The following is a 27222-nucleotide window of genomic DNA, read 5'->3' as shown; positions in this document are numbered from 1 at the left end:
ACCGACCCACAGCTGTGTGTCAGCAGCAGGGAGCCCGCGGGCCGCGTGGGAGGGAGGCGGCGCCCTAAGGTCACTCCATCCACACCCCCAGCGTCTCACCGCATCCGGACCTTCATTTCCCCGAACACTGGCGATGCTGCAACACAGTAGAACCTGCTTTTTATTTATTTATCCTCACCTGGGGATATTTTTTATTAATTTTTAGAGAGAATAGAAGGGAGGGATGGAAGGGGAGAGAAAGAGAGAGAGAGAGAGAGAGAGAGAGAGAGAGAGAGAGAGAAACATCGATGTGAGAGACATATATTCATTGCCTCCCACACACCCCCCAGCCGGGGCCAGGGATGGAACCTGCAGCCCAGGCACGTGCCCCTGTCGGTACCAGGTGACCTGGGCAGTGATCGAACCAGCGGCCCTTCGGTGCTCGGCCAGAGGCTCTCACCACCTGGACGCCCGGGCCAGAGCCTGACCTGCATTTGTAACGGGCCTCACCCGCCGCCCTCCAGGTGCGCGACGAGGTGCGTTAGGGCCTCCATCGGTGGGAGACAGAAATAAGCGAATAATGAGATAATAAAGAATTCATTCATTGCCCCGGCCGGCGGGGCTCAGGGTGTGAGCATTGACCTGTGAACCCAGAGGTCACGGTTCGATTCCCGGTCAGGGCACAGGCCCGGGTTGGGGGCTGGATCCCCAGTGGGGGGCGTGCGGGAGGCGGCCGGTCCGTGATTCTCTCTCATCATGGATGTTTCTCTCTCTCTCCCTCTCCCTTCCTCTCTGAAGTCAATAAAATTATGTATTTTTTTAAAGGTAAAGTGTTTTGTTTGTTTTGTTTGTTTGTTTTCAACTTTGGAGCAACGTTTTCCTTTGGTTCCCGTGCGCTGCTGTACCCGAAGGACTTGAAATCTCGGCTAAAAAGAAAAAAGAAATAGATCCCCGAGCCCGTCCCACAGACGCCGAGCTTGAGAAGGGAACGCGGGTAAAGCCAGGCCACCAGAGGAAGGTCTCAGTGTTTATTCCGTGTTAAAAAGGGGCGCTACCCTGTGGTTAGAATATACTTGATGCTGGAAGATGGAGTCACTTTATTTCTGAAATCATCCCAGAAAAAAAGAAAAGGAAACGGGAAAAACAATCCAGAAGTCGTGACGCGTGAGATTAAAGTGTCCCCGCGACCGTCCACGCGCGCCCCCCCTCCCCGCACCTTCCGGACCCCGCGGCCCTCGCGGCGCTGCCCGTGTCGGCTCCGGCTCTGCACGCGCGTGTGTTGGAAGGTGCGCGTGTGTTGGAAGGTGCGCGTGTGTTGGAAGGTGCGCGTGTGTTGGAAGGTGCGCGTGTGTTGGAAGGTGCGCGTGTGTTGGAAGGTGCGCGTGCCCACACGCCCAGAGCGTCCGCGTGCTGCTGACAGGACAGACAGACATCTCTGCGGCCCCTCCCACACCTGGGAACACGGTCGCCCCACACGCGTGTGCGTTGTCGGGGGACGGCTGCGGGGCGCGCAGGCCACCTGGGACGCGGTGGACAGAGACCAGAACGGAGAATGGAGACCGTTTTTGAGGTGATCGGAGCAGAAAACCCGGGGGGGGGGGGCGACGACGACAGGGGGGACCCACCGAGGGCAGCCGGGGTGTCCCCGCCGACAGACAGACAGACAGACGGAGCCTGGGCGGGGGCCGGCACCCCGACATCGGAGGCGCCGCTCTAACACAGCGGACGGGACAGCGGAGGACACCCACAGAAACGGACTTGGTGACACTGACACGGAGCCAGGCGCCTCCTGCGGTGGACGGTGTCGGGGGGCAGACGCGAACCCCACTTCCCCGCGCGGGGGTCTGTGCATAGACACCCCGTCCGTGTGGAGGGGTCATCCCAGCCGGCCCGGGGGGTGAGATGCCACAGCCGGGAGGTCGGGGTCCCCTCCTGGGCCGGAGCTGGGGGACCCCCGCCTCCCCCGTAGCTGCTCCTGCTTCTCTCACGGCCGCTCCCCCGGCGTCTGGGAACCGGGTCACCTCCCGGCTGTCAGGTCACCTGGGCCTCGGGGAGCACGTACCCCCCTCCCCACCCCCGACTCAGAGTCCACAGCCCGAGGCCCCTCCCGAGCCGCTGGCGTCTGGGTTTGGGGGGATGTGGGGGGCGGAGGGAGGGGGGGGGCCGAGGGAGGGACTCGCCCATCGCGGGCGCCTGGGCCGCAAACCCCGGACCCCGGGCCCGGCCGCTGTGCTTCCGGCTTCACGGGCGGGGCCGGCTTCCCGTCGGTGAAACGGCGCCGCTGGGACCCCCGCGGGGCGGACGTGGCTTCCGGTCACCGTCACCGGGACCTGAGCGCAGGGAGGGCTGCGGGGCCCCCCGCTCGGCGCGGTCACTGTTGCCCCCCCGCCCCCCCCCCACGTCCCCGTCCGCGCGCACCTGGGGGCTCGCAGGTCCCCCCCGCGGTGGGTCAGGGGACCCCCCTCCTCTCGCTTTTGACCTTTATTTGTACCATCTCGGCCTCGAGGTGAAGCAGGCGGTGAGGCACGGCCCGCGTCCCGTGGGGGGGTGGGGGGTGGGGGGTGGGGGGGCCCTCGCGGGCCCTGGGCGTCTTCCCCACGTGGCGGGGCGCCCTGCTCCGCCCCTGACAGCCCAGCGGGATTCTGGGGGTTCCATGAGCACGTGACCTTCCCCGCCCCTCCCGCCGAGGAGCAGGGCCCCCCTTCGCTCCGGAGCAGCTGGTCCGGCCTGGGGTGTCCCGGCTGTCTCCTCCCAACCCCGCTTCGCTCCCTCACCCCCATTTCCAACGCAAGACTGCCGGCCCCGGGACGCAGGTGACGTCATCCGTGACGTCATCGGTGACCTCTGCCCCGAGTCCCGTGGGCAGAACCCAGTGGCCGCTGTGTCGCGAGTGGGTGGGCCGTGCGGTCACCTGCCGACCTCAAGCCAGCGCCGCCCTTTTGAACAGTCGGTCCTCGGCCTCCCGGGGTCCAGGCCCCGCCCCAGGGCCCCCCCCCCCGGAGGTGCGCCCCCCGCAGGTGCGAGCTGCTCCCGCCTCTGCACGTCCATCTCCCCGGGAGGCACCCCCTCTCCGCCTGGACTTCGCAGTGACTGGGTTCCACCGTGGCTGCTCCCGAGCTCTGAAGTCGCCACTTGTTTGCATGAATTTGGGGGGACCCCCTGCTGTTCCCCGCAGGGCGCACCCTGTGGGCTCTGCTCTCCACCGGAGTCATGGCTGGGGACATGCTGGGGGAGGGCGGTCTAGGGAGGATTCCTTCATGTCGCTGAGTTAAAACGTCACCCCGCCTGTTAAAAATGGTTTTTCCGGGAAAATGGGAAGCTGAATCTGACGCGAGCTCCTTGACGTGTCTGTCGGTTTCACATGTGGGGTCAGTGTGGCCGCTGCACCGTGTGGAGCTCTTCTTGCCCCAGAGATGCGCTGGGGGGGCTCCCCGCGAACCCCGACTCGCAGGAGACAGAAGCGCTGTTTGCGGGTCACGACTGTTCTGCAAAGCGTTCGGTTCCGGGTAGAAAACCAGGAGGACGCGGCCGCCCCGCACAGCACAGTCCCAGCTTCCTCGAACCCGTGTCCGGCGACACCAGAAGGTCCACAGCGAAACGGAGGGAAGACGAGGGAGGGGAAGCGTCCGGGGCCCCAGGGGGTGGAGCGTGGGGGACGGAGAGACAGGGAACCAGACGCGGGGGACCTCCCGGACCCCACGCGGGAAGCACGGGCGTGACTGAGACGCATGGAAATCGAACGGATGTCAGAGGGGAAATAAAGACATTTCTTTTCTTCCTGTTTCCCAAAGGCCGGCAAGGTCCGAGGAGGGGCTGCAGAGGCGGGTGGAGATGCGCGCAGGCCATGTGCCCCAGGCGGCACATCAGCAGCTTCCGGGCGTCCATCCCAGGCCGGGCCAGGGGGCGTCCATCCCAGGCCAGGGCAGGCCACGGCGTGTCCATCCCAGGCCCGGGCAGGGCGTGTCCATCCCAGGCCGGGGCAGGGGGCGTCCATCCCAGGCCCGGGCAGGGCGTGTCCATCCCAGGCCAGGCCAGGGGGCGTCCATCCCAGGCCCGGGCAGGGCGTGTCCATCCCAGGCCAGGCCAGGGGGCGTCCATCCCAGGCCCGGGCAGGGCGTGTCCATCCCAGGCCGGGGCAGGGGGCGTCCATCCCAGGCCAGGCCAGGGGGCGTCCATCCCAGGCCGGGGCAGGGGGCGTCCATCCCAGGCCCGGGCAGGGCGTGTCCATCCCAGGCCAGGCCAGGGCGCCCGCTGTGCTTCAGAGGGTCCAGGGCTGGACAAGTCACACTGAGTCCTCCCCGCATCGCCGGCCCAGCATGCGTCCAGGGTGACAGGCCGTGTCCTCTGGGCTGGGTCTGTCCGGTCGGAACGGAGCCGGGACCAGGCGGCGGGTAAGACTCGTGGGAGCATTTCTCCGGGACCCACGGGCGGCCGTTTCAGAGACATTTCCCAGCTTAAACCCCAGGAGGTCAGGGTTCGATTCCCCATCAGGGCACCCGCCCCGGCTGCAGGCTCGATCCCCAGTGCGGGGCCTGCAGGAGGCAGCCGATCCATGCTTCTCTCATCATTGATGTTTCTCTCTCCCGCTCCCTCTAAAATCAATAAAAATTTATTTTTAAAAAAGAAAACAAACAAAAACAAAAAACACCCCAGCGGCTCTCCTCCCCGCGCTCTGACCTGCTCCGGGCGGGACCCCCCTGCAGACACTGCGCCCTCCCATCCCCTGCGCCCGCCGCCCTCCCTGCTCCCCACCGCGAAAACAGAAGGCATAAAGGTGAATCCCACGCACGCACCGCTGTGCTCACATCTGGTCCCGCAGCCTCTCCACGTAGTCCCGGAAGTCCCGGGGGTCCCCCCGCCCCAGGTCCGGGCACACCCACTGGATGCCTTCCTCGCCGTGGAACAGGATGGAGTCCGTGTAGGGGCCGCCCTCCTCGGGCAGGATGGTGGTGTAGGACGTGAACTTGACCCGCTTCCTCTTGGGGCCCGAGGGGGTGGGGGGCGGGCGCCGCGGGTCCTTCTCGTAGACGTACTCGGGGGGCCGGAGCAGCTGGCTGGGGAGCGCCTCCTGGGACCCCCCGTTCAGGAGGAAGCTCCCCTCCTCGAAGGGCAGCCCCCGGTCCAGCCCCGGGGCGCACTCCTCCGACGGCAGCGTGACGTCCACCGGGCTCTCCAGCAGCTCCACCTCGTGGCCCAGCCACACCCAGTCGTGGGAGTGCGGGAGGGCGCCCTGCTCGCTCACGGCGAACCGCTTGTGCCGGTACTTCCAGGCGAACGCCACGCAGTTCACCAGGAAGACGAGGATGGCCAGGCAGAAGACGCCCAGCAGCGCGTACATGCCGATCTCCAGGTCGGTGAGCCCCCGGGAGGCCACCGTGAGCTCGCCGGCCGCCGGGTTGGGTCCCTGCGACCGCCCTTGCGTGGGGAAGCTCGTGAAGGCGTCGGGACTGCCGCTCTGGAGCCGCTTGGCGTCCTTCCTCCCCAGGGGGGACGGCGGCGGGGTGGCGCTCCGGTTGGCGCTGTCCCGGTGGCCGGCCGGGGCGCCGTGGGGGGGCCACCCCGGGGCCGCCCCGTCCCGGCCTCCCCCGCGCGGGATGGAGTTGCTCAGGGGGTCCTGGTACTCCCGGCTCACGCCCTCGATGTCGTTGGTGCCTCCGTGGCCCCGGTCCACGTGGGGGTCGAACTTGACCTTGACGTGGCCCTTGCCCGCGGCGAGGACGCTCTTCCTCTTGGTCTTCTGGCAGGGCTCGCTGATCAGCATCTCCAGCTTCACCAGGGGCCCCTGGCCCTCGCCCTCCGCCGCCACCACCGGCCACTGGGGCTGCAGGTTCGCCCGCACGGATGCCACCATCTCGTCCAGCGACGAGACGGACACGGAGAAGTCCTGGGGGTCGTAGATGTCCAGCGGGGTCACCGCGCCGTCGCTGAACAGGATCCAGGAGCTGACGATCGCCTCCTGGGGGAAACGAGACCAGAGCGTCCGTTACCGCCCGAGGTCCCTTCAGGTCGCGGCCGTGAACTGAGCTCCTGCCGGGCGCCCCTTAAATGTGCAAACCCGGGAAAGGAAACTTCCGGAGGGACGCTGTGGTCAGTTGGTTTTGTATTTTTTTTTTCTAATCATTTTCAGAGAGAACGGAAGGGAGGCGGGGGGTGGGGAGACATCGATGTGAGGGACACGGGGACTGGTTGCCTCCCGACTGCAGCCGGGGATCAAACCTGCCACCCTCCGGTGGGAGAGCCGGCGCTCTAACCACTGGGCACGCTGGCCGGGGAGGAACCTCTATGCTTTATCGCTTTGCACAGCCCCGGGCACGCCCGGCCCGCTGGCATGAGGAGCGAATGCCATGCTCTCATTAACATGCAAAGTGCATGCTAATTCATGCGTCCAGGCCGCGGGATTCGGCTCTGACCTTTCAGAAAACACTGGGAAAGGTCAGGCGATTGATGGAGCCAAACTCAGGTGCCGCCCGTCAGCCTCCTGGGCAGCCACACACACACACATACACACACACACACACACCCCGCACAACCTGCCTTGTCAGGAAGCCACACAGTGGGGCGAAGGCAGTGGCGTTGGCGGGAGGAGCCGGGAAGAGGCTCCGATGCCCACAGGGCCCTGGTGCCCTCGCCCAGGACGGGGGGAGGGGGGGGCGGTTTAAAGGCGGGGAGCGGGTCAGAGGTGACGATGCAGTAAAGACGCGAGGCGCACGGTAGCGCTCCCCGGCCGCCGCGCTCGCTCAGGAAGCTGCCGGGAGCGTCCGGCACCGACAACCACGCGCTTTAGGCGCAAGTGAAACACGTGACCCTCGGGTCGAGGTCTAGCAGGGACGGCAAAGCAGACGGCACACGGCACAGGCGATGGATGGAAACAGATACGAGGATGCCCGGCCGCTGGCTCAGTGGTTGAGCATCGACCTGTGAACCAGGAGGTCACGGTTCGATTCCCGGTCAGGGCACAGGCCTGGGTTGCGGGCTTGATCCCCAGTGCGGGGCGTGCAGGAGGCAGCCGATCCGTGGCTCTCTCTCATCATTGATGTTTCTCTCTCCCTCTCCCTTCCTCTCTGAAGTCAATAAAAACGTGTTTTTTAACAAACCACGTAGGACAAACGTGTCTGCCCTGAGCACTGCGGACAGAACCGGCGGGTGGGAAGGGGGGCAGCTCGGGCGCCTGGCCCCGGCTCTGAGGGCGGCGCTGACCGCCGGGGGGACGGGGGGACAGGGAGGTGGTCTCCGCTGACCGCGGACACACGGGCTCCGGGGCTCACCTGCCCGGGGGCCTGGAGGAGGTCCTGGGCCGTCACCGTGGCGACGATGGCTCGGCGGTCGTCCCGGTGCGGCTGCAGGGAGAGCGACAGCCCGGCCACCAGCTGCACGCCCAGGTCAGCGATGGCCACGCGGTCCTCCAGCACCGTCACCGTCTTCTCGGCCAGGATGGAGTCCGACAGGGGCGAGAGGACCTGCGGCGGCGAGAGCGCTGCCGTCTGGGCCCCACGCTCCATGTGAACGCCCCCCCCCCACATCCTCCACCAACGGAAGGCTGATGGGGACCCTGTGCAGCCAAGCGCTCGCCCCACCTGCTGCCTGGAGGCCTGAGAGGCACCACCCTGGTCTGCTTTCCTCCCTTTCGCTCGGGCCCTGGGAGCAGCGGGGTGACCTCCCAGGGGGGCTTCCTGAGCTGGAAGGCAGCACGGAGCCCTGGCCGTGTGGATCAGTGGTTAGAGCATCGCCCGGTGCACCAAAGGGTCAAAGGTTAGAAATCCCCTGGTTGGGCACATGCAGGAGGCAACCAATCGATCACACTCTTTCTCTCTCCCTCCCTCTCTCTCTTTCTCTCCCTCCCTCTCTCTCTCTCTTTCTCTCTCTCTCTCTCTCCTCCCTCTCTCCCTTCCACTCTCTCTAAAAATCAATGAGAAAATATCCTCAGGGGAGGACTAACCAAACAAAACAAAGCAGCAGCACCCTCCCTGGCTGTGGCCGGAGAGTCCGTGTGAGCAGGGCTGGATCGGGCTGGATTGGGCTGGATCGGGCGTCGCTGACGGAACGGCCGCAGGAGGGGCAGAGGGCGGCCTCGGGAGCAGAGAGGGACTCTGGGCCAACAGGCCACACGGACACCCCCGTCCCACCCGGAGGAATTCGCCTTCCAGCAGCCTGAGCCGGAAGGAAACCTCCGCCAAAGCCCACAGGTGCCCGCCCGGCCCCCACCTCCACCTGAGCCTTGGGGGACCCTGAGCACGGACCAGAGCCAGGGCCGGACCAGAACTCAAGACCAGGCCAGAGCCCAGCCCCGGGACCCTGAGAATCAGTGGGGCTTAAACTGCTCAGTTTCCGGGAATCTGTGCACAGTGACGGGAAAGTGACACAGAGTAGAACACGCCCCTTGGGCTGCGTCACCTGTAACCCTGGAACATCTAAGATGGCGTCGCTGTGAGCAGTCACGGTTTACATCTTTATGAGACACGCCTCGCCCTGTCCCCATAACTACCCGCCAACACGGGCGCGAACACGGCTGTACTGGAGCTGCAGTGCAGAGGAGAGCATTGCGCCGTAAGGCTTTCTTATTTTTAATGCGTGTTTTTAATACTTTTCTGTCTGCTGCACGAGGTCTGCCCTCCGGGTTTGGAAAAGAGAACCGGCTCGCACAGGTCCTGCCGTCTCCTCCAGCGACATGCAGAACGCCAGCCGCCCTGGGGGAACTGCTCACGCCGGGGGCTTGATGTAGCTCAGGTAAAAGAAATTCTGTATTTCCCCTGAAACTCCCCAAGATGCAAAAATTGATTAGGTTTCCAGTGACTGAAATTGGTAAATAGAGCGCCGGCCTCAGCACTGAAGGGTCTTGGGTTCGATTCCTGGTAAAGGGCAAGGGCCTGGGTTGTGGGTTCGATCCCCACCCCGTGTTGGGGTGCGTGCAGAGGGCAACCAATCGATGTGCCTCCCTCACATCGAAGTTTCTCTCTTCTCTCCCTTCCGTTCCCTCTCTAAAAGCCAATGGGAAAATGTCCTCGGATCCCGTTTTTTTAAAAAATTGGTGAGCACAGAACAGAGGGCAGAATCTCCGAGGGAAGGCAGGGAGGGCGCGTGGGTGGGAGGTAATCAACCGAAGACCTGTGTGCACACATGCGTCACCCCTGGACACAGACAGTAGGGAGGTGAAGGCCTGGGGGCGGGGCCTGGAGGGGTCAACGGGGAGGGAAAAGGGCATAAAAAAATAAAAATAAAAAATTGGTGACTACACGTGCACACACGCACACGCTCACATACGCACGCGCTCACACACATGCACACGCTCACACACATGCACACGCTCACACACACGTGCGCTCACACACACGCGCGCTCACACACATGCACACACGCACACGCTCACACACGCACGCACTCACACACATGCACACACGCTCATGCACACGCTCGCACACATGCACACACGCACACCTGCACCTACCAGGCGGGGCCGGCAGGGGCGCGTACCTGCACGGAGGTGATGCCCGGCTCGCGGCCCGCCAGCGTCCGGCCGCCCTGCAGCTGCGCGACCCGCGGCTCCTCCACCTTCAGGAAGCCCGCCACCAGGTCGGTGATGTCCAGCTGCCAGTCGGGGCCCAGCAGGTGGCTCAGCCGGCCCAGGTCGGGCGCCTCGGCCACGAACTGCGTGAGGACGCGCACCAGGGCGTGCTGGTACTGCAGCGAGCACCCGCGCCCCTTCCTCTCCTCGTCCTCCTCGTCCTCGCTCTCCCGCGTGGGCCTGGGCACGAGCGGACGCAGAGCGTCAGCGGGCGCGGAGGCCCGTCCGGCTCACGGTCCCCTGACCACCTGCCCCTGCTCCCGCGGGCTCTTCCTGGCGGCCCTGCACTGCCGCCGGCGTGGACACGGGAGGGAGCACAGGCCCTGCCCTGCCGCCCACATAGGTGGGAGCTCTCTAACCTGTAGTTTCGAAAGCATCGCCCGCAGATGATGCAAGACTGCAGCCCAGTGGGGGGCGACGGGGGGGGGGGCCTGAGGTCTGGGCCGGGAGCACTGTTGGCAGCCGATTTCCTCTCCTGCGGCCGCAAGCAGGTGCCCAGTCCCCTCACCAGGAAGTGGGCACAGCGGCTGCCCCAGGCCTGGCCAGTGTGGCTCGGTGGTTAGAGTATAGGCCGGAACACCAAAGGGTCTCGGGTTCGATTTCCAATCAAGGGCTCCTCCCTGGGTTGCAGGTTCCATCCCCGGCCCCAGGCAAGACTCAACCCATCTATGTGTCTCTCTCACATTGATGTCTCCTCTCTCTCTCTCTCTCTCTCCCACATATCCGCGGGTGAGAATTAACAACAACAACAAGAATGACTGCCCTGCCCTGGCCGGTGTGGCTCTGTGGACAGAGCTTCCCCCTGGGGATTGAAGGGTCCCGGGTTCGATTCTGGTCAAGGGCACGTACCCGGGTTGCAGGCTTAATCCCCGACTCTGGTTAGGGTGCATGTGGGAGGCAACCAATGGGTGTGTCGCTCTCACAGCGATGTCTCTCTCTCTCTCTCTCTCTCTCCCCCACTCCCATCCTCTCTCTTTAAAATTCAATGGAAAAATACCCTCGGGCGAGGATGAACAAAAATAAGTAAATAAACAAACAAATAAAGAGAAGGGTGCCCCTCGCCTTCCTCCAGGTGCGAGGGACTCGGGCGGTCGTGGCGGAGACCGGCGCCCCCTCCGCTCGGCCCGCCCTTCAGAGCCCCCTGCCCGGGGCCCTCCTCTCGGAGGCCCCGCCTGGGGCTGCTGACCAGCCTACAGCCACCAGTGGACGGGGACACGTGTCCGGGGGAGGGGCAGCCACGCGGAGGCATTGTTTTTAATGTTTTTAATGTTTTCTTCTTAAAAATATGTGTTTATTGACCTTTTAGAGAGAGAGGAAGGGAGAGGGGGAGAGAGAGACAGAAACATCGATGATGAGAGAGAACCATCGAGCAGCCGCCTCCTGCAGGCGGCCAGGCCCGTGTCCTGCCCGGGAATCGAACCCGGCCCCCTGGTTCCTGGGCCGATGCTCAACCACTGAGCCCTGCCGGCCGGGCGCTTCCGAGGCAATTTCCCATTTCCTTTCCGGTCCTGAGGCCCCAGCACGGGAGGGTCTCTGTTGGGTCCGTTTGCCTCCCGCCAGGATGGGCCCCGGACCGGGCCCTGCATCCCGCCCACCGGCGGCCCTCCCGGCTCCTCACCTCTGGTTAGGGGCCACGGGGACCCGCCAGCCCTTGACCTGGCTCAGCTCCGTGTCCGAGATCTCGATCTGCAGGGGCAGCCGGGGCGCCCAGACCGTGACCTCCAACTGGGCGGTGAAGTGCTGGTGGGTGAAGCTCACGGGCGTGTCCACGCGGCCCCTCATCTCCTTGCCGTTCACAAACACGGAGTCGCAGCGCTCGGAGACCTGGGGAAACGGGGCGAGCAGGAATCCCGAGACAGATCAGCGGGAAAGACAGGGAACGCTGGGGACCCTGACAGGACAAGGGGCCCCAAGGGGCGAACCCCAAAGGGCCGGGCTCCGGGGAGAGCGGGGTGAGGGGGGCGTGGGCAGCACCTTCACGATGTCCTCGTCCGCGGACCTGCACTCCAGGGCCTCGGCCACGGCCACCACCGAGCCATCCTCCTCCACGGCCACCACCTTGACGGGCACTGAGACCGCCTTGCCGGTCAGGATGGCCGTGTTCAGGATCTCCGTGTCCTGCGGAGGGAGACACGTGTCAGCAGGCGGGACGTGGGCGAGGGAGCCGTGCGGGGGGGGGGGGGGGGGGCGCGGAGCGGGCCACCTCCGCCCTGAGGTCTCCTTCTGCGACTTCCACCGTCCGTGCCCCGCAGGCTCACCTCGCCCAGCCCAGGGGGCCCCCCCTCGCCCCCCATGTTCATCAGGGCTCGGGGCTCATTGGGTGAGCAGCTTAATGGCTTTTCACTGAGATTAAGTCTGAATAGAACAGCTCTTGTCCATAGAAAACATCAACTTTGTAATGAATATTTGAAAACAATCTAAATACATTTAAAAAAAAAAAAGCCAGGCCAGCGTACTCAGTGATTGAGCGTCGACCTATGAACCAGGAGGTCAGGGTTCGATTCCCGGTCAGGGCACAGGCCCAGGTTGCGGGCTCGATCCCCAGGGAGGGGCGTGCAGGAGGCAGCGGGTCCACGATTCTCTCTCATCATTGATGTTTCTCTCTCTCTCCCTCCCTCTCTGACATCAATGAAAACATCTCTTTTTTAAAAAGAAGTAAAACAGGACCAGCACATTATCAACAACAAGACGCGAGGAGAGAAGCTGGAGCCGGTCCGTCCCCGTGAGCCTCCATGCCAGCGGTTCTCAACCTGTGGGTCACGACCCCTTTGGCGGTGGAAGGACCCTTTCACAGGGGTCGCCTAAGATCATCCTGCATATCAGATATTTACATGACAATTCATCACAGCAGCAACATGACAGTGATGAAGTAGCAACGGAAATAATGTTATGGTTGGGTCACAACATGAGGAACTGTATTGAAAGGGCCAGAAGGTTGAGAACCGCTGCTCCGGGCAGGGAAGGCGGGAGAGACGGCGTTTCGTTTTCCTGTGTCTGTGTCTGCGTTTAACCAATGTTCCGCACCGAGAACACATGTTTGGGGGGAGGGACTCGTCCGCCCGCGTCCAGTTCCTCGTCCCCGGCCCCGAGCACAGGAGGCTCCTTCGATGCCAGGAGAGCCGGGTGCGGAGCAGGAGCAGGCGCGGGCGGGCGGGAGGGAGAGTGTGGTGTGCGGCCGCCAGGCAGGAATCCACATTGCCAACCAGCCCCCTTGCGATTCTGAAGCTAATGGGTAAGGATCTCCGGTTAAATTATCAAAAAATAACTTATTTTTTTAAAAAAAAGAAGAAGAATGGCCCCAATCCTCGGCTCGTTTCCACCACAAACTCCCCCCTGGCCACGGCGCGGTGCTTTAAAGACCAGGATCCCGGGGAGTGAGTCATGGTTTTTGAGGTTCAGAAACCCCAGGCGAGAACCCGTCTTCTCTGTGTCGGAGTAAAAGGGGGGGGGTTCCCGCGTAGGAGGCGGCGCACAGTGTGGCCTCGTGTCACAGCGTCTGCTCTCTGTCCAGCCAGCTCTCCGCACCCGCGCGGCCTTAGAGCAGTTCCTCCAACGATGGTTCCACAGCCCCACGCAGGCCTGTGGGGGCCGGGATCTGTGTTTCTCCTCACGTTGTTTAAACATTTATAATGAACGTACATCCTTTTCAATGAAAACTATAAAACCTTCCAAGGAAACAAAAGCCACCGCAGGCACCCATCCAGCCACAGGGCAGGCAGAGGTGTTGGCTGAGGGAGGCTGCACCTTTCCAGGCTGCCAGGTTCCAGGTGCAGGTGCAGGTCCCAGGTTCTAGGTTCCAGGTGCAGGTTCCAGGTGCAGGTGCAGGTGCAGGAGCAGGTGCAGGAGCAGGAGCAGGTGCAGGAGCAGGTGCAGGAGCAGGAGCAGGAGCAGGTGCAGGTGCAGGAGCAGGAGCAGGAGCAGGAGCAGGAGCAGGAGCAGGAGCAGGAGCAGGTGCAGGAGCAGGAGCAGGAGCAGGTGCAGGTGCAGGAGCAGGAGCAGGTGCAGGAGCAGGAGCAGGTGCAGGAGCAGGTGCAGGAGCAGGAGCAGGTGCAGGAGCAGGTGCAGGAGCAGGAGCAGGAGCAGGTGCAGGTGCAGGAGCAGGAGCAGGAGCAGGAGCAGGTACAAGTTCCAGGTGCAGGAGCAGGTGCAGGAGCAGGAGCAGGTGCAGGAGCAGGAGCAGGAGCAGGTACAAGTTCCAAGTGCAGGAGCAAGTGCAGGAGCAGGAGCAGGTGCAGGAGCAGGAGCAGGAGCAGGTACAAGTTCCAGGTGCAGGAGCAGGTGCAGGAGCAGGAGCAGGAGCAGGAGCAGGTACAAGTTCCAGGTGCAGGAGCAAGTGCAGGAGCAGGTGCAGGAGCAGGAGCAGGAGCAGGAGCAGGTGCAGGTGCAGGAGCAGGAGCAGGAGCAGGAGCAGGAGCAGGTGCAGGTGCAGGTGCAGTAGCAGGAGCAGGAGCAGGAGCAGGTGCAGGTGCAGGAGCAGGAGCAGGAGCAGGAGCAGGAGCAGGTGCAGGAGCAGGTGCAGGAGCAGGAGCAGGAGCAGGTGCAGGTGCAGGAGCAGGAGCAGGTGCAGGAGCAAGAGCAGGTGCAGGAGCAGGTACAAGTTCCAGGAGCAGGTGCAGGAGCAGGAGCAGGTGCAGGAGCAGGAGCAGGAGCAGGTACAAGTTTCAGGTGCAGGAGCAGGAGCAGGAGCAGGAGCAGGTACAAGTTCCAGGTGCAGGAGCAGGTGCAGGTGCAGGAGCAGGAGCAGGTGCAGGAGCAGGAGCAGGAGCAGGAGCAGGTACAAGTTCCAGGTGCAGGAGCAAGTGCAGGAGCAGGTGCAGGTGCAGGAGCAGGAGCAGGTGCAGGAGCAGGAGCAGGAGCAGGTGCAGGAGCAGGAGCAGGTGCAGGAGCAGGAGCAGGTGCAGGAGCAGGAGCAGGAGCAGGTGCTGGGAGGAGCGCTGGGCGGGGCTGCAGGACGGAGCCTCCGTTCCTCACACATGGAGGAGTCGGGAATCCCAGGTGCACGTGGTTTGAGGGGCAGTCGGTTAACTGGGACAGGTCGGGCCAGGGGCAGGTGTCCAGGGAGCCCGCTGGGGAGGGGAGCCGAGGCAAGTACGGCCAGAGGCTGGTCTGTGAGCGCCATCTAGTGGACGCCCCAGGAAGAGTCGCCTGTGAATCCCTCTCCCAGGAAAAGGAAGTTCCAGCCAGCGCTGCCCCTGCCCAATCAGTCGGGGTCTGGGCATCTGGGATTTGTTCAGATGAGGTCACACTGGATGAGCAAGGGTGGGCCCTAAGCCCAAAGGCTGGTGTCTGGCTGGTGTCCTCGTACAGAGAGGAGACAGAGGCAGGCGCACAGGGTCAGCTGGTCAGGTCCAGCTGGGCTGGTCCCTCAGCAGAGAGGCTCTGTCCCTTGGAGCCACTTCGGAACCACTCTTCAGAGTGGTCAAGAGTTACATTGTGACACACGACCCCACCAACCAATCCAACCCTGGCACTTCCCAGCCAATGGGAATTAAACCCAAATGCAAGAAACCGCCCCCACGGGCAGCGCAGCCAGCCCGGGAGACACTGACGGCCAGACGTGTGCCGTGTGCACAGCACACGTAACCACCCCAGGCACGTGCCCGGGTTGTGGGTTCGATCCCCTGTGGCGGGGGGGGGAGGGGAGCGTGCAGGAGGCAGCCGATCCATGATTCTCTCTCATCATGGATGTTTCTCTCTCTCCCTCCCTCCCTCTCCTTTCCTCTCTGAAATCAATAAAAAACATGTATTTTGGAAAGCGCTCGAAGAAAACTGCGTCGCTCACCATCGCAAGGGGGACGATGCCCACGAAGCTGGTCTGGCTGACGAAGATCTCTGAGACCACGAGCTCGCCCGCCGCGTCCTCCGCCGGGTACTCCACCTGCCACGTGACGGGCTGGGCCCCGGCCAGGTCGCTGCTGTTGTCCACCCCCAGGTCCACCTGCAGGATCTCCGCGAGGGAGCCGTTCACCCTGGAAGGGAGACGCGTGTCAAAGGGCTCCTCCACCGGGAGAACAAGAGTGCGCTAAACGGCCACCTCCTCTTGGCCAGCACGGAGAAAGGCCGCCAAGCCCTGGCCGGTGCGGCTCAGTGGATAGAGCCTCGGCCTGTACACCGAAGGGTCCCGGGTTCGATTCCAGTCAGGGGCACAGGCCCAGGGTGCAGGCTCGATCCCCAGTGGGGGGCGTGCAGGAGGCAGCCGATCAGTGATCCTCTGTCATCACTGATGTTCCTATCTCTCTCTCCCTCGCCCTTCCTCTCTGAAATCAATAAAAATATATTAAAGGAGAAAAAAAGAGTCACACACAGCGACTGGGCCCACTTTCCCCAGAGTCCGCTCTGTCCTGCCTTCTCCTGGGGGAGCGGGGGGGAAAGGGCCTCATTAGAGGGGACCCTGCGCTGCCTGGCGGGCTGCCGGGCGCCCCAGTGAGAGCGGCGGCTAATGAAGCTGGTCCAGGGTCACGCACGGGCACGCTGGCCGGCTGGGCTCCCCCGGGGGCCGCAGGGGGCACAGAGAGGCCAGGCCCGGCCAGCACCCGGGTCGCGGGGTCGGCGAGGCCTGTCATTAGCCCCAGTTGATTCCCGTCCCCGAGTTCGCTGCTGAGGCGCCGAGCAAGGTCCTCGGCCAGGACACGGGCGTCCATCCAGGGGCTGCGCGGTGGCCGACCCCACAGAGGTCAGGCCTCAGGGGAGCTGCTCGCTGAACACACAGCGGAGGGAGGTCGTGCCCCGCCCCCCCCGCCCCCCCCCCCCCCCCCCCCCCGCCCAGCAGAGTGTAAAGCGGCCGGCACCTGGGGGTGAGGGGCGGCCCCTGCTCCCAGAGGGGCAGGTAGGAGGGGCAAGAAGGATGATGACGGGGCAAGAAAGGGGCCGGCGTGGCTCAGTGGTTAGAGCGTGGCCCACACACCAAAGGGTCTTGGGTTCGATTCCACGTGCTGGGTTGCAGGTGTGGTCCCTGGCCCCATGCGGGATGGAGGCAACCAGTTGATATTTCTTTCTCTCTCTCTCTCTCTCTCTCTCTGTCTCCCCAACCCTTCCATTCTCTCTAAAAATCAATGGAAAAGAAATATGGTTGGGTGCAGATTCTTAAAAAAAGAGAGAGACTACGCCATGGCTGGTGTGGCTCACTGGATAGACTGTTGGCCCACCGACTGGAGGGTCCTGGGTTCGATTCCAGTCAAGGGCACGTGCCTGGATTGCAGGCTCGATTGCCAGCCCCAGTTGGGAGCGTAGAGGAGGCGGTGAGTCACTGTGTCTCTCTCACAGCGACGTTTCCCTCTCTCTGTCTCTCCCCCTTCCTTCCACTCTCTAAACATCAATGGAAAAATATGCCCAGGTGAGGACTAACCAAAATAAAAGAGAGAGAGAGAGAGAGAGAGAGAGAGACTAACTTGGCGCAGAGGACAGGAGAACCGGGACCGCGCATGACGTCCAGGGAACAGGGGTGGGGGTGGGGGGTTGGGGGGGGGCGGGGGGAAGACTGGGGTTGCCTGTCTCAGGAGGCGGCTCCCAGGCCGGGCACAGGAAGCAGGAATTAGAGGGCCCAGGACAGGGCCCAGGACGCCCACGCGTGGGTCCCGGGGACACGGACACGGAGCTGACACGGACCCGCACCAGCCTCGGGAACGGGCGGTGCTCACGGCACCTCCATCCCCAATCACCGCCGGGTCCGCGGGGCATGTTCTCGGGAAGGAACGCATCTGGGTCAGGAGGGGACAGATGGGAGTCGGCGCCAGGCCAGCCTGGGGGGGGGGGGGGGGGCGGGGAAGGAGCCACTAACAGGCCGGAACCGGCAGAGTGAGCGACGGCCGCCCCGAGGCCCAGCGGCTGCAGGAATGAGCGCTGTGGCCGCAGATGGATGGCACCACCGACCTCGGGCATCGCCGCTGTGTCCCTGCGTCCCTCCTCCCCCCCGACCCCCACCGCCGGGAGGGGCGCAGCTGCCTGGGAGCCCGCACAGCTCGGGCCGGGGGGGCTGGGCAGGCTTTGGTCTCGGGCCTGACCTTGGAGCCAAGAGAGACCCCTTCAAGGTCACAGCCTGCATTGTCGTAAGGCAATGGTTTGTTCTCTCTGATGTCGGCCAGCTGATCCCCCCCACTCCACCCCCCCCACCCCCACCCCCGTGAGCAGCGCCAGGTGAAGATGTGTGAGCGCCCGGCCGCATGGCTCAGCGGTTGAGCGTCAACCTATGTCCCAGGAGGTCAGGGTTCGATTCCCGCTCAGGGCACAGGCCCGGGTTGCGGGCTCCATCCCCAGTGGGGGGCGTGCAGGAGGCGGCCGGTCCATGGATGTTTCTATCTCTCTCTTCCTCTCTCTCCTTTTCTCCCTAAAAAAATCAGTGGGAAAATATCGCCGGGTGAGGATTTAAAGAAAATTACACGCGACTTCACGCGGCCCCACCGCCTCGCAGGGGCGGCAGGAGCTCAGGTTGCCAGCTCCATGCGCTCCCTCCCCGGAGTCTGTGTCACGGATCCCACGTGCCCGTCCAGACGCCCCGGAGGCCACGTGTGGACGTGGGCGGGTCCAACAGCCTTTTCAGAAAACTCAGAAAACAGTCGAGAGAGAACAAGGACATCCCTCAAAACAACAGCGCACACCACTTCCTCTCTGTGTTCCTGCTGCTTCTTCTTCGAACCCCCGGGGCCGCCCTCTCCCTGCACGTCCCTCTCAGCCCCTGGAGAGCCCGTGTGCCTGCCGCCGCCCGGCAGCCGTTCAAACCTCGTCTGTTCTCGTGGCTGAGCACACACTGTGGTTCCCACCACCGTCCCCGGCGATGGCGCCCTCCCGTCAGCGGCTGCGCGGCTCTGAACCCGGCCTCGCTCCCGAGGTAGCACCCGCCCCGCCTGCGTCCTGGTCTCCAGTCCTCCCCCCTTCTACCCCCCTCCCACCATCGGGTCTTTATTCCCCCACCACCACCCCTCCCATGTCCCCGCCCCCCCCCCCCCCCCCCCGCTCCCGAAATGTGAAATGCACATGGCCTCCCACCCTTCACCCCCCAATTAGGAGCCACTCCAGCTCCCGGGCCGCCCGCCAGCGGCCGATTGTGGCCTCCCATTAGCGGCGGCTCGTTCCTTCCTCCAGCCGTCAGCACCTCGTTCCCGCCGCAGGGCCTGGGTGACGGGGTGTATGTTCAGGTTTTAATGAGTCCGATTCCGCACAGGCTCCGTGTGAGTTCTACTTGGCAAATGGCAAATTGTCTCCTTTGCCTGAGGGGGGGAGAGGAGGGTGGGGGGGAGCCCATCGCATTTAAAAGTTGGTTTCTCAGCCCAGAGATGGCGCCGTCTCTGTCCTGATGAAAAACAAGCATCAGAGGAAACGCCAGGGCCACTGGGGAGAAAGAGAGAGAGGCGCCCGGGAATTCGGCGGAACTCGAACCCGAGCTGCCGCTCCCGCAGCTGCTCGTACTGTTTCCCTGCAAGGAACACAACAGGCTCCCGCTGGAGCTGTTCTCTCATTCCCGCCGGAAGCAGGATGCTGGCCCCCACGCGCCCTCCCTGCCCATGGCTGTGGGTCAGGCTGGCACCGGGGAGGCACCGGGCCGCCATGGCATCGGCCTCCAAACCCATGGAGGGCGCTGTCCCCTCCGCGCCAGGGGGTGCTGGGGACGACCACAAACATCACACGCATTCACACGCACACACCTGTGCTTGCACATGTGTGCACACACGCAATGTGTGCGCTCATGCAGCACGCATGCACACGTATGCACACACTCGCATGTGCCCATGTACATGCACACATATGCACTCTCACTCTCGCCCACATACATGCACCCATATGTGTGCGCACACTCGCACGAGCGTGCATGCAAACACACGTGTGTGTGGTCATACGTGTGTGTGCACACGTGTGGCACCTGGCTCGTGCAGGTGCCCCTCCCCCTCTCCCTGCACACTCTGCCTGCAAAGGCTCCGGGGGAGCCCTGAGCCCGGGAGAGGGAGGCGGGGGACTACCCGCGCACCCACAGTGCACTTCCTCTCTCGTTCCACACGCAGACCGAGGTGTCTGCCTGCCCCGCCCTCACGGTGCCCGGCGCTGCTGCTTCTGGCAGCGGAACCTGGCGCCCTCCCAGGCCTGGCGGGCACAGCGGCCGCAGCCGGAGCCGGGCCCTGCGCTCCGAGGAGCCCCCCTTAAAAGCGCCATTCAGCACCCCAGCCACCGGCGGAAGCCGGGACAAGAGGCGGCTCTGTGGGGCCTGGCCCCGGGCCCGGGGCGGGGGGTTCGGACAAGCTGCCCAGACCGGGCCTGACCAGCAGGGAAGACCCGAGGGCAGCGCGACTGGCCGGGCGCAGGGGCGGGGCGGGGAGCGGCCACCTGCCCCCGGACCCGCAGGGTAAAGAGGCGACTGTGCCCGTGGATCGCCACGGCGGAGCGTGGACAGAGGACGCGAGAGGAAGCCTTTCCCCGCGCTCGGCCCCCCGCCTGGACACCTCCAGACAGACCGGACTCGGCCCTCGACCTTCGGGAAACGTTCCCGTGGGGAAGCGTCTCAATCACGCGGGGTTTCTGTGTGTTTTTGTTTATTGTTGTTTTTTAGATCCTCACACGGGGATGTTTTTCCCATTGATTTCTTCTTTTTTTTAATATATTTTTATTGATTTCAGAGAGGAAGGGAGGGAGAGATAGAAACACCAATGTTGAGAGAGATTAATGGATCGGCTGCCTCCTGCACGCCCCCCCATTGGGGATGGAGCCCACAACCCGGGCGTGTGCCCTTGACTGGGAATCAAACCTGGGACCCTTCAGTCCTCAGGCTGATGCTCTATCCACTGAGCAACACCGGCCAGGGCTCAATAACGTGGTTTTGCCCCTGGTTTTCAATGTATAATTTACTTTCAGGCCAAAGGTCTCCGTCAACACTGATATGAACCTTTGGAGAGATTAGATTTCATCTTGACGGGATTATAAAATGGGAGAGCCGGGAGGGGAAAAACATAGAGACTGCCAATGTGAGGTTGAGGAGCGGCGGCCCACGGAGATCCACGTGTGTGCGTGGACACACCCACAGCGAGCCGGGGTCCCCCAGGGCGCCCACCCGGCGGCCCCCGGTGCCGGGCCCGGTTCTGTCGTCATCACATGCTGAGGGTCCTGCCCTCCTGCCATCGGGGGAGCTGGGGAAGGGGGGGGGGTGCGAGGGACACGCGCCTCCTCTAGCAGCGCACGGAAAGGCCACCCGTCCGCGCACTTACCACGCGGCCCACGGCATTTGGAAGTGAAATGCAAGCCGCGTGCTTCCGAAACGTGAGGGAACCAAAAACATAAAAGTCGGAAGTCCGATTGCCTCTCCATGCGAGTCCCTGCGATCAGAGCGAGGGACGGGCTGGTAGGGAAATTACAGGAGACGAGGTTTGGGGGAGATCTGGGTGTAAGAGAGAACACAGAGGCAGGGGACAGGAGGCCGGGCCGTGGACGACCACACCACCCGAAACACCCCGAGACGAAGACGCCCTAAAAGGGGAGGAGAGGGGCCGGCTGACGGCGGCCGGAGGCAGGAATGCAGCATCCCAGCCTGAGACGCGGGATGAGCATCTCTACAGCGAGCGAGAGGTACCAACTCGCAGCCACAGGGCAGGGAAGGGTGCCCGCGGACACGGAGAGCGGGACGGCCCGCGGGCGTGTGGATGGATGCGTCCCCGGAATGAAAACCAGAGCAATAGAGAGATGCTGCCGTCACGCATCAGCCCTGGCGTGGGAAAGCACCCAGCGCTCCCAAGCCCGGAGGCAGGGGAGGGGAATGAGGACGCTCGGGCGCGGCCGGGAGGGTTTGATTAGCAAAGCCGATTCGGAAAGCAATTGACCGCTTGCAATTGACGGCTTCAGAATATTCCAAACAGCCCTGGCCTGTGTGGCTCAGTGGATTGAGCATCATCCCGTACACCGAGAGGCGCCGGTTCCATTCCCGGTCAGGGCACAGGCCCGGGTTGTGGGCTCCATCCCCAGTGTGGGATGTGCACGAGGCAGCCGGTCCATGATTCTCTCTCATCATTGATGTTTCTCTCTCTCTCTCTCTCTCTCTCTCTTTCTCTCTCCGTATCCCTTCCCCTTTGAAATCAATAAACATATTTTTTGAAAAACAAAAAAGAGAAGGGGGAGGCGGGCACCTCTGATGTACAGCCGGCTGGTCAGCGGCCCGGCGACACCCTGGGCTTGTGATCGGCGCCTGAGGCGGAGGCCAGTCTTGGGGGACCGCGCCCTCCACCTGTGAGCCCATCTCGTGCCCCTCCGGGTGGCCGGCGTCAGGATCACGTTGGATTGTGGGACACAGCCCGCTGGTGTCAGGGACTGAACCCACACACACACAAACACACTGGACCCGGGGTCAGAATTCTTACCCAGCTTTTGGGGGGCAGTGAGGCGTGGAGGGGGCCACGGTAAACCAGAGAGCGGGGCCCCTTCTACTTTGAACTCCCGCCTCCCTCCCCTGGCAGCACAGAATTCGGAGGAGCCTGGTCCCACATCACCGGACCTTCCGGAGGAAGGAGAGGGAGAGAGAGAGAAACACCCATGAGGAGAGAGCATCACGGATCGGCTGCCTCCTGCTCGGCCCACCCTGGGGATGGAGCCTGCAACCCGGGCCTGTGCCCTGAGCGGGAGTCGAACCCTGACCTCCTGGTTCACAGGTCAGTGCTCAACCACTGAGCCACCCCGGCTGGGCAGAAACATGTGGTTTTAAGTCAAATCTCCCGATGGGTTCAATGTTGGCCCACATTGAAGTGCGGGGGGGGGGGGGACACTCTCCAAGTCGAACAAAACGGGTTCGTGGGCGGCCAATTAGCCACCCGGATACGGCGACTCCACCTGCCCCAGCGCCGGGCAGCAACTGTTGTGCGAGACACAGGTCGGAGCCCGGCGAGCTCTGGGACCAAACCTTCGTCTTCAGCGTCTAATCGAGGGGCGACGCGCGGGCCCTGCACCCCCGGGAACCGGCGCGGCCTCGCGAGGGACTCGCTCAGCGTCCAAACGCCTCCCATTCATCACGGCTGCTTTCATGTTCTGAAAATAATTAAATAGCATTTTCCTTCCCTTTCCAGCAGGAGGCCGGTGACAGCTGATCCGTCAGCCAATTGGCTGGCGTTTAACGCAGCCCTGTGCATCCATCATTTCCGACTGAAGTCACTGTGGCGGGCGGAGTGACTCAGTCAGCCTGGTGACGGCACAGGCACGGCACACCGGGTGCTCGTGGTGAGCCTTCCTCCGGCGCACGGCAAACTCCCCCTCCCGCGGGGGCCTCTGAGCTTCCGCCACCTCTGTTCCAGCTGACAACGCCCTCCGGGCTCCCGACAACAGACAAGGTTGCAGCTTACCTCTCAGGTCTGGGTCCCCCCCGCCCCGCCCCCCACCGCCTTCGGGGGAAACCCTCCCACGAGCAACCTCGGCCCAAGCCCTTGGGCCACACATGGCCCCCGGGCAAACGGCCCGCCGTCTGCTCTCTCCTCCGGTTCCGTGTTATCTGCTCGGAACACGCTCCCATCGGCCGATTTTTCTCATCGCCGCTCTCCTCGCGCGGCAGCGCCCGTCCTTATCGGCCGGCTGTCATCTTCCCTCCTCGCAGGCCCTCGCCACGCGCGCTCATTAAAATGCTCCAAATTAAGACCTTCCCCGCCTCACCCGCTGCGCGCGTCGGGGGCCCCCCCCCCCACGACACATTTTTAATTCTTATCGCAGGATTTCAGGCCGCTGGTACCTTCTGTTCTGTTCAAAGGCCGACTGCACCCAAGGTTGTCACCACCCCGAGATCACCGCGCTCCGTGGCGGGTTCTGTTAGGGATGTATTCACGCCGCTGTATTTCACACCTCATTGATATCACAATCCAACAGGAAAGCATCTGAAGAAGCAATTATTTATGCAGATGACGGAGCGGGTGTTGGAGGGACAGGGGGGAGCGTAGATCCCCGAGCATCCTCCCCCGCCCCCCCCCGGGGGGTCAGGGACCGAAGGAGACGAGCTGTCTAGGAATTATGTAACCACTCACACAACCACTTCGCTTCCCTTGTAACCGTTTATCTCTTCTGAAGGGAATGCAGAACCGATGCCTGCAGAACCCAGAGTGGCAGCCACGGCCTGCACAGCCCCACCGACCTCCCCATTTCTCACGCTCCCCGCACCCGCCCTGTCCCTCATTCATTCGTTCATTCATTCATTCCCTCTGAGCCTGACACCATGACTTCAAAGAGTTCAGAGAATCGAGAAGAAGGAAGAGAGAGCCAGTTACGAGAGTAGGTGATGAGCAACAGATAGTACACTCGGCAAAGAGCCTGCAGAGGGGAGCCCAGCTGGCACGGTGGGGCGTCGACCTGTGAACCAGGAGGTCAGGGTTCAATTCCCCGCTCAGGGCACAGGCCCGGGTTGTGGGCTCCATCCCCAGTGGGGGGCGTGCCGGAGGCGGCCGATCGGTGATTCTCTCTCATCATGGATGTTTCTATCTCTCTCTCCCTCTCCCTTCCTTTCTGAAATCAATAAAATATTTTTTTAATTTATTGTTTTTTAAGCGAAGGCTGGAGAAGACCAGTGCCACCATCCTCACCAAATTCACCCAACTCCACGTTCTGAAGCCACAGGCCCCTACCCAGGGGTGAGGTCCCCGAAATGACGGCGCTGACGCACCCAGGGACGATGACTCCGCGGCCGGGCCACCGTGGGCTGCTCCTAAAGGAAGGACACCCTCCCTTGCCTCTTAAATCCTTCCTGCCCTCCCCATTTCGTCCTTTAAACTCATCAGGGCAAACAGTAGCAATAATGAAAATAATGGCTTTCCAATGTTTTTGTGTGAATCCTCACCCCAGGAGATTTCTCCGCTGATGTTTAGAGCGAGTGGAAGGGGGGGGGGGGGGGGAGACGGATTGCTTTCCCCACGCCTGTTGATCGAGCCTGCAACCAAGCTACATGCCCTTGACCAGAATGGAACCCGGGACCCTTCCGTCGTTCTCAGGCCGACGCTCTATCCACTGAGCCACACTGGCCAGGGCACAATAACACCACAAGATTCTTAAAGGGCAGCTGTCAACGCCGGCCCGGTGACCAGGGGGGGCTCAGGGCATTTCTGAGCTGTCGCTCCCGAGGGCCAAGCACAGAGAGAACACACGCCCCCCCACCCCACACCCCGCAAGGCACCCCGCAGCCCCCCGGCCGCTCGAGGCTGCGGCTGGTGACTGGTGATGGGCCCCGCGGAGCGCGTCCCTCCCACAGGCGGGCGTGGCCGCACGGACATCTGTTTGCCGCCAGCTCTGCAGCCGCGCCCGCCCCCGCCCCCGCCCCCACGCCCGCTGCCCAGGAGCCGAGGCCCCAGCGGGCACTGACCTGCCCTGCGGGTCCGGGCGGGGGCCCGCACAGGTGAGGGTGGCGGTGGCCTGAGCGCCGCTGTTGTCGATTTCCTCCTGGACGGCCCACTGCTCCTCGCTGCTGACCCTCACGGCCACGATCTTCACACCTGCTGCCGCCTTGATCCTGTGGGGCGGGAGGCACGTGAGCACTTCCGCTCGGAACAGGGGGCGGGAGGCACGTGAGCACTTCCGGAGGGGGGGCACGTGAGCACTTCCGCTCCAAACAGGGGGCGGGAGACACGTGAGCACTTCCGCTCCAAACAGGGGGCGGGAGACACGGGAGCACTTCCGCTCCGAACAGGGGGCGGGAGGCACGTGAGCACTTCCGCCCCGAACAGGGGGCGGGAGGCAGGTGAGCACTTCCGCTCCAAACAGGTGGCGGGAGGCACGTGAGCACTTCCGCTCCAAACAGGTGGCGGGAGGCAGGTGAGCACTTCCGCTCCAAACAGGTGGCGGGAGGCACGTGAGCACTTCCGCTCCAAACAGGTGGCGGGAGGCAGCAGGTGAGCACTTCCGCTCCAAACAGGTGGCGGGAGGCACGTGAGCACTTCCGCTCCAAACAGGTGGCGGGAATGTGTCGGTAGAGCCCGGCCGTTGTGGCTCAGTGGTTGAGCGTCCACCTCTGAACCAGGAGGTCAGGGTTCGATTGCCCGTCAGGGCACAGGCCCGGGTTGCAGGCTCCATCCCCAGTAGGGGGCGTGCAGGAGGCAGCGGATCCATGATTCTTATCATTAATGTGTTTTTTTTAATATATTTTTATTGATTTCAGGAAGGAAGGGAGAGATAGAAACATCAATGATGAGAGAGAATCACGGTGGGCTGCCTCCTGCACGTTCCCCACCGGGGATGGGGCCCACAACCCGGGCCTGTGCCCCGACCGGGAATCGAACCCTGACCCCCTGGTTCCTAGGTTGATGCTCAGCCACTGAGCTGCACTGGCCGGGGCACAAATACTAGGTGCACTGGTTAATAATGCGGGTTTTTTTTCAATAGACAGTGTCACACGTGTGCTGATCTACATGTGATTTGATGTGTGTGCTATGTTGTTGTATTGCTCCCTCCGATGACCACCTGTTCCGATCGATGGCACACGCGCTCTCTGAGCGGCACTTCAACACGTGCGACGACGTGGGAAACTGGGTCTCTGAGTGTCCTGCCTCAAAACAAGGAAAGTTCTATTGGGACGGTCTCCACCGATCACCTGAGAGATGGGGAATGGGTAGCCAGCGATGGACATGACTTGGAATAAAGCACTTTGGATGTTTCTCTTGAAATTATCGTGTTTTCTTTGATTATAAAATCTGAATTTTTAGCCGAAACCGGTTTGGCTCAGTGGATGGAGCGTCGGCCTGCGGACTGAAGGGTCCCGGGTTCGATTCCGGTCAAGGGCATGTACCTGGGTTGCGGGCACATCCCCAGGAGGGGGTGTGCAGGAGGCGGCTGATCGATGTTTTTAACTCTCTATCTCTCTCCCTTCCTCTCTGTAAAAAATCAATAAAATATATTTTTTTTTAAAAAATCTGAATTTTTAACGGTATCCACTTTTAACCGGTTAATGGATAATCCGCATTTTTAACCGGTTAATAGCTAATCTGCATACCAGTTAAAAACACGGATTAGCTATTAACCAGTTTAAAATTCGGAGGAGCGGGAGGAGGAAGAGGGGGTGGAGGAGGAGGAGGAGGAGATAATACCCTGCCTGCCTCCCTCTGCCCCCCCCCCCCGTGTCTATTTCTTGCCTGAACGTGCCCTCACCCCCCCCCCCCACACTCAGCACACGACCCCCACCCGCCGAGCCACGGACCCGCGCCCCCACCTGAGCGTGAAGTGGTCGGCCACGGCGCCGCCGGCCAGCGAGACCAGGAAGGTGGCCGTGCCGCCCTCGCGGACCAGGTTCAGCGGGACGGAGAGGACCACGTTGCGGTCCAGGCGCAGCGGCGACCAGCGCAGGTCGTCCTGGGTCGGGTAGACCACCACGCTGCCGATGCGCTGCCGGGCGGGCGGCGCGGGCGGGGGCGCCTCGGGGCCCGCGTGGATGTGGTTGGCCCACGTGGCCTCCGCGTCCAGCGGGCAGCGGCCGGCCGGGTCGGCGGGGTAGAGCGAGAAGAACAGCTCGAGGGCGGTGCCGCCCAGCAGGGCCGGGACCTCCTCCTCGGGCTCCAGGTCCAGCCCCGAGCTGAACCACTCGGGCAGCAGCTCCAGCTCGGCCACGCACAGCCCGGGCGCCCCGCGCAGCCGGCAGCTGGCCGCCACCTCGCGGGCCTCGGGGAAGGCGAACATCTTGACGCAGGGCAGGGTGTCGGCGGGGTCCCCGGCGCCCCAGTCCCGGCCGGTGACGTAGAACAGGGTCTGCACCTTGGGCCGGT

The 27222-nt window shown here is 63.2% G+C and overlaps 1 protein-coding gene across 1 annotated transcript; it reads right to left on the bottom strand.

Annotated features, from left to right (window-relative positions):
- On the bottom strand, positions 1-27222 carry TMEM132B (transmembrane protein 132B). The gene is made up of 8 exons (XM_070399961.1): positions 26673-27222; positions 24834-24980; positions 15321-15507; positions 11513-11656; positions 11157-11362; positions 9448-9718; positions 7245-7436; positions 1-5935 (listed from the first exon to the last, which is right to left on the bottom strand). Exons 1-8 carry the CDS (start codon positions 27134-27136, stop codon positions 4781-4783), a joined length of 2766 nt encoding a protein of 921 aa, XP_070256062.1. The 5' UTR covers positions 27137-27222; the 3' UTR covers positions 1-4780.

Source organism: Myotis yumanensis, unplaced genomic scaffold (genome assembly GCF_028538775.1).
Source record: "Myotis yumanensis isolate MYYU_CA2020_CCGP unplaced genomic scaffold, mMyoYum1.0.hap1 SCAF_19, whole genome shotgun sequence".
In the NCBI taxonomy this organism is placed as follows: domain Eukaryota; kingdom Metazoa; phylum Chordata; class Mammalia; order Chiroptera; family Vespertilionidae; genus Myotis; species Myotis yumanensis.
Note: the sequence above shows the minus strand (reverse complement) of the source record. Positions and strands in the feature narration are given on the sequence as shown.

Bases quoted from the DNA above. Each gene is read 5' to 3' on its own strand.
- TMEM132B (XM_070399961.1), bottom strand. From the start codon at position 27,136: ATGTTCGCCTTCCCCGAGGCCCGCGAGGTGGCGGCCAGCTGCCGGCTG. The intron at 24,981-26,672 runs GTGGGGGCGCGG...CCCGCCCCACAG, and splicing joins GCCGACCACTTCACGCTCAG to GATCAAGGCGGCAGCAGGTG. The intron at 5,936-7,244 runs GTGAGCCCCGGA...CGTTTCCCCCAG, and splicing joins TCCTCCAGGCCCCCGGGCAG to GAGGCGATCGTCAGCTCCTG.